The following is a 6,685-nucleotide window of genomic DNA, read 5'->3' on the forward strand; positions in this document are numbered from 1 at the left end:
TTTTGCCCTCCTGCGAAACACACACTGCCCGCAGGCAGATGAAGGCCTGCCAGTACACACATATGGAAAAGCAAATAGGCAAATGAATGATAAATGCGCGAATTTCCGAGCTCACTCTGTAAGAGTGGTTGGACTATGACCCAAGATCCCACCTGAACGCAGAGCTGACACCCTGGAGGATAAGTAGCAGCAAGGGCCACTTATCTATAGAGGGAAGGCATTTCACAGGGCTTGGATAAAAAATGAAGTGCGAAAGCTGGCCCCTACAAGGGCTCCTTCCTTTTCCAGTGGAGACAGTGTGAGGGTGCTATGTTTGCAACCCCCCAGCACAATCGCCTGCCAGAAGCCCTCCATACCCCACTCTAGAATAGCAGACAAGTTGTGCATGACACAAGCTGTGCACTACCAACTCCAGGAGACACCAGATCTCCCATCATTGCATTATTGGGATGACCAGTCACAGTCCTGCGTATTAAACCCATTTTCCATACCTTTCACAAGACTAGGCTGTTAAGCAGCTCATTTAGTTCAAAAAGAGAAGAAGCTATTTGCTTACAGAACAGAATAGGCCACTTACCAGTTTTTCTTTGTCTCTGTTTTAAAAACAAGCTAGAAATAAGCACATCCTCCTCCTTGCAAGTTCTGTCTTCAAAAAGGAGTTGTGATCTGTGGCTCCTTCTTACCTGAAGTGAGGCACAAAGCCAGCTGGGTCACAGCCTGCTCCCAGCATTCCCCAATGAGCTCATTAGCTCCAGGTGAAGCCACGCTGACTGCAGGCAACTCCATTCTCAGGGCATTGGGTAATACGTCCACCCCCCCACAAGCTCTTTCCCACTTTCACCTCCCCTGCTAATGCACCAGGGCACATCCATCCCTGTAGCATATTGTTTCTAGAGTGTTTGCTAGGATCTAAGATATATATGGCCATGCACATAAATTATCTGCTCCAAAATGAAGCCTGATGCTTCTGCACTGTGCCTTGTATCGTCACCTGAAGCAAGTGAACATGTTTCCCTGCCAGACTGGTACAATCCACAAGTGAAAACGCACATCCACAGTCCTGGACAAGAGCATCCGACTTCACGGTACACAACAGAGGAGAATAAGCCATCTTGCTTATACCCACACCTTTAGTTGGGTGCACATACAGAAAACAAAAGGAGTATGTGGCTGGGGTGGCTTGTGTTTCTTTCAGGGAAGGCCAGCATGTATTTTTTAACCATCGTTGTTGATACACTAGTGTCTGGTCAGATTTAGTTCTGAACAGAGTGGTTACTCTATTCTTCTTGGGGAGGTAAGGAAGTGTATGTTGACTCAGGTGCACATAATTTGAATTTCTGGGACTTTTCTCCTTTTTTTTTTTTTTTCCCCTGCTAGTGAAAGCAAAACAAAGGTAGTTTTGTCAGCCAGACAATGAAAGCTCTCCTTCAAATAATAGCAATTATTGACCAATCCACTGTCATACTAAAATATACTTTTTGCCAATTAATCAGCACAGCTGCAGAAACAGGTGGAACACTGGATAATGCAAAGTTTAAACTTTCAGGTTTAAACTTGAATTTAAGACAATTCAGGGGTGATGTCTCTCTGAAATTAAGGTGGAGTTCCCATCACCTTCCAGGATTTCCCTTTCTTTCCCTTTCCTTTCCCCTTCCCTTCCAGTACTTCAAAGACTGTAGCTTCTGCCAGTGCTATAGACCAGTTTGTATTGCAGGAAGGAGTTAAGAAGTTACAGCTCAGGAAGAATATTTCCAAGCAATATTCAGAAACAGAAATAGCACCACAATTGAGAGGGGAGATCTTTACCACATCAAAACCTAAATTAATCCATTCATTCTCCACCTCCCCAGACTCACTGACCTTCCCCCACATCCCTCCCATATCATTATGAAGCATCTTTCCCAGTAATTAGCCCTTCAGTGGCTAACTGGAAAAGGGCAGTGTTGCCCTCTTCCCGCTTTCCACACAGATAGAAAGCTGTTAGCACTCTGGAAACAGTTAGAGATTCCAGGAGGGGTAAGACTTTTGTTATTTGGCTCCTCTAAATACCAGACTTGTCCTCACTTGTGATTTGTATTAGATTTTGATCTATGCAGCCAAAAAGAAAGAAGAAAAAAAAAAAAAGTGTTAACACTGGCCTGTTTTAAGCTCTGTCATAATTCCTGTAAAACTCTTGTTTTGATTGTAAATGAATCACATGCTGGATCTAGCTAAAGCTGTTAGCATAATGTTTGAAATGTCACGCCCAGTGCAACACTGTTCCCTGTAAGTAACTGAGGGCTCTGGAAAACCCCAGGGAGCCTGTTTGACATTTTATCTTCTTGCAGGAGCACTGCAGAGGAGAAGGTGATTTGGGGGACCCCCAGGTGAACTGCAGGCAGGCTGTGCTTGCTCCCCTGCAGCAAGGCACCATCCATCCATTACACAGCTCAAGCTGATGAGAGTGACTGGTCATTGTGAGAAATAACAAGAGACAGCGTAGGAATAAAGGCAGAAGCTACTCAAATCCCAACTAAACACATACTAAGAAGGCAAATCACTGTGGCAGACAACCCCTTGATCCAAGGGCCAGAGGTAGAACTGTTACAGACTAAGAGTGGAGATGGAGAGAGGTTCACTATGGCTCTCCCGAACCACCTCTGCTGGCTTTTCCTCCGTAAGCTCTCCCCTTCCCTAACAGTGAAAATGAATGCTTAACAAGACATAACTACTCATGGCCTTCATTGCATCCTTGTCCTCATGCCTCTGAGCAGTAGTGTAAGGACCTGAATTTTTTTTACATATATATGACATGACATACAATTTGTAAACACTGACAGATCCAATCCCTCCCAACAGATGGAGGAACAGCTCTGCAGTGGCCCTCTCACCAAGATGGGGCAAGAGCTGCAGGCTTACAGAAATGAGGAGGTGAGCAGCTCCCCTCCCAGCTCTGCCTGTGCTGGTAAAAGGCTGGTACAAGTCCCCAGGGCCCCCATTTACACTGGTTTCACCAAGGCAAGAACAGGCCAATGACTTCACAGGATTTATTCAAAACAGGAGAGGAAAAAGCTTTCTTTACAGACATCGTGAAACGCATCAGTACGGAGGAGGACAGGAAAGGTGTTCTCACTGACGTAAAGAGATTGCAGAGCTACTACTTCCACCGTGCTGCTATGGGAGACTCCACTCAAGCAGAGAAAAGCCACCCTCCTCAATTCTGCCTGCATTTCAGCATGAGAAGCAGAGCATGTGCTCCCTCCCCACCACTCATGAAGCATGGGGGCAATGTATCTACTCCCCACCTCTTCAGAAAGCACACAGCAACCGAGAGATCACCTCAGTTACCTTGCAGAGAACTGGAACTCATCTGGCCAGCAGCTATGTGGCATTTCTGTTACCAGAGACAAGCCAGCAAGTAATTTGCCAATAACTGCAAGGGTAGACTAGTGGAGAGCTGGAAAGAGGTACCGACTTCCAGTGAGTTCTCCCATTTGTGCCTTGGAGCATCTTCCCCAAAACGTTTTTGAAATAAGGCTTCTTCTGTACCAAGCACAGCACTGTACCAGAGAAGTAAATGTTCACTAAAATTTATTTTAAGTGATTAAAAAAAAGTAAAAATATTAAAAAGTCTTGCAAGAAAACCGAATTGTAAATTGCCTCCCTCTTCCTCTGCCAGAAATGCTACCTGAATGATTTCAGAAGTCTTACAATTTGAAAGGAAGTTATTTGGTTTGGTTATTTTACAAAAATTGTATAAAAATCAATTATTTTGGACTAAGGGCTTAGTTTATAAGTACACAGCTTTGACAGTGTTTCCATAAATCAGCCCTGCTCCGAAGAGCTCCTAGGACTATGGGAATAAGTTTTAAATTATTTTTCTTGTTTCTCAGTGGAGCAGGTTTTTGGTTGTCATAACCCCTTTGAAGCAAACCACACTATATTCAGTATTTGATCCTGATTTGTGCAATCTCTGCTTAGAAAGCCTCTCCTGCATCTCCCATACACCATCATTGGTTGAGATGAAGACAGAGATATCCATCTGCTGCATGAGCCTGGCTCCACGGGGAGTAAATTTATTGCAGTGGCTCATGCAGATACTGTGTGGACGTACCGCAATGTATTAACACCGCCTTACAGCTGGGAGAAGTTAGGCAACAAAGTCCTAAGAGCAAGTGTTGCAACATGGAAGAGCTGTCAAAACACACCAGTGCTTAGACCTAACAAATCTGACAACCCTGATTTAAAAAGTGCTTTGACAGTCAAGAAAAACTCCTAAACACTAAAAACTGATCTGCTAGCAATGCACATTTTGGAAGCCGGGCAAAGTAACCTTCCCATGAGTATAGATGTCCTCATCTGTGCCCTGGTTTATATGCTTCACCAAGTTTTTCTCAAACAGGAGGGGATGGTAAGCTCCCATGGTACAGGCACGGTCGTAAAACTTCTGGTAATAGTGGCAAATGTCCGTCTGCCGTTTGGAAGGGAGAAATTCGTAGACGTGCACTTCATCACAGAGCGTCATCATGATGACGATGCCTAGGGAGGGAAAGAAAGCAGACATCCCTGTGTCAAACCAGAGAGATGATTAAACAGTCCAGTGAGACAGGCGGTTAGCAAGGAGCATCCAGCTCCAAGGGGAAGGGTTTCCTTTCTGAACGTTCAGACAAGAGGGGAAGAAAACAAGTCTGGACAGACAGGGCTGTTTTCTGAAGCTCTCTCTTGCAAAGCGTATGATCGACTGGATTACAGCAGATTGTTTACAGCAACAGCCATGCCAAAAGGCCAACTTTTAAGAGCACTACCATCCTCCACAGCCTTTGTGGAAACTTGGGTGTCTGCCAACTGTGCACTACAATTAGCTGATCCCAACAGCCCATCTCAAACCTGCTTGGGTAAGCAGCGATGAGACCTTCACCTGTCCCCCTCCCCTGCCTCTTGTGAATGCAGGGGATGTGAAAGCCACTGCTTGGAGATGGCTCACCCAGGCTGAGCAGCCCCTGCTCTCCAGGCTCCCCCAGCTCCCCTGCAGCAGAGCAGTGCTGCCCTCCTGTGTCTTCTGACAGGCACATGAACCGCTTGAGGACATTCACGCCAGTGCTGGGCACAGACCTGTCAACTCTCTGGCCAGTTATTGGCTACATGTCTTCCAAGTGCAAGAAACAGCAAGAATATACTAGGGAAATAGAACCAATGTATAATGAAAATTCACGCAGTATCTGAGACGTCAGGGACCATGTACGATCAGTTTGTAAGGCATTAGAAGAACCCATCCGTGAAACCACTTGTTTAACGAAGGCACATTTTAAACGTGTTTTCATCCACCTTTCCAAATGACAATTTTCATTCACGCTTAGGCCTTCCAGGAAATCCAGAGCTGCAAACTGGAACTCATCTGGGCCCCTGAGTCTGGCAAGGTGACTTGTTTTACAAAGCAGGTAACTTGGCCCAAAGTTAAACCACAGAGGAATTTGCTGTCTAACGTGGACCAGTGCCTGCCTTCAAGCCCCTAACTCCAGTTAACAACAATTCTGCTGTTGAAGTCATTGACTATGCTGTTATGCAGTTGTTCTGCACATATCCCAGCAATGATGTAATTAGGTACTGGGCAAGAGCAAGGTTGTGGAAGAAAACCAGACATTTGACTGGCAAAAATAAGAAGCCACTCTTTACACAGAGGCAGAAGGGTGCCTGTGCCCCAGCATCTATGGGAGCACAGGAGGGGGCTGAAGCACAGAGGTTGGACATCCACGTGGCAAACAAGACCCTATGTCTATGCTGTGATTTCAAATATACGTGAATTTCCCCAAGAAGTTCACTCCTTTTTATTCAGCTGGTCATGAGATCTGCTCTTCAATATGAAGGAAAAGCTTCGCAACAGCAGAATGTAAAATAAGCCCTTCGCCAAGAGGCTGGATTTAAGCATGCTGACAAACAAGATGTTAGCATGCAGAGTAAGGGGGAATATCACTGAACTTTTCAGGGCAACTGTTCAGTCTGACCATCCCCAGCCCCTCAGTAAGTCTTTAGCTATATATATTTTTCCATATATATATATTTCCATATATATAGAAAGCATAAACAGGCAAGCACTTCAATTTTATCTGCAATAACCAGATTTATTTGCCTGACAAGAAATGAGCCCACAGGAGCTACATCCTTCCTCTTGCACCCTGTGGGAACTGCTTTGGCACCAGAAGCTAGAAATCCTAGAGAACATCTCGATCTTGCAATCTGCTCTCCTGTTTCCATGTGGAACCAGGCCATGTTTGTAAGTGCTGTTTCTGAGGGGTGCTGCAAACCGCTTACTTTACCACAACTGAGCTACTGCTTTAAAGGCAGGAAGCTTAAATTTTGGCATAAGACAAATAATTTAGAAGCAACTCTGATAAGCACCATAAATCTGTAGTTGTCTTGGAAAAAAAGGCATCCTGGAGAGTTCTCACAAACTGAATGAGATGATTAGAAGGCAATTATCTTACCAAGCATTCCTGACGACGGTGGATTAGGCTGAATATGCTCCAAGGAATTCTCCTGCAGAATATCCCAGAGTTGCCACTGCATCTTTGGGTTCAGGATATAGAAAGGCTGCTCTGGATGTGTACTGCGATATGTCTTATAGCTTTCAAAAAAGTTGTAGTCTGGTTTTCTGTACCACTGGAAAACAGAAACAAGAAGTCAGACTTTTTATTTCTAGTCCACTCTT

General features: G+C 44.9%; 1 protein-coding gene across 11 annotated transcripts in view; it reads right to left on the reverse strand.

The window, feature by feature from the left end:
- Positions 1–3,012: 3,012 nt before the first annotated feature.
- Positions 3,013–6,685, reverse strand: part of ST6GAL1 (ST6 beta-galactoside alpha-2,6-sialyltransferase 1) — a 46,784-nt gene continuing 43,111 nt past the window's right edge. For all 11 annotated transcript variants that reach the window (XM_035888830.1, XM_035888822.1, XM_035888827.1 and 8 more), the window contains 2 exons: positions 6,462–6,636; positions 3,013–4,518 (listed from right to left, as the gene is read on the reverse strand). In XM_035888830.1, coding sequence (XP_035744723.1) covers positions 4,277–4,518; positions 6,462–6,636 — 417 coding nt within the window. In that variant the 3' untranslated portion in view covers positions 3,013–4,276. The remainder of the gene's footprint in view (positions 4,519–6,461; positions 6,637–6,685) is intronic.

The sequence above is a fragment of the Egretta garzetta genome, unplaced genomic scaffold, assembly GCF_000687185.1.
Source record: "Egretta garzetta isolate BGI_Z169 unplaced genomic scaffold, ASM68718v1 scaffold161, whole genome shotgun sequence".
Lineage (NCBI taxonomy): Eukaryota > Metazoa > Chordata > Aves > Pelecaniformes > Ardeidae > Egretta > Egretta garzetta.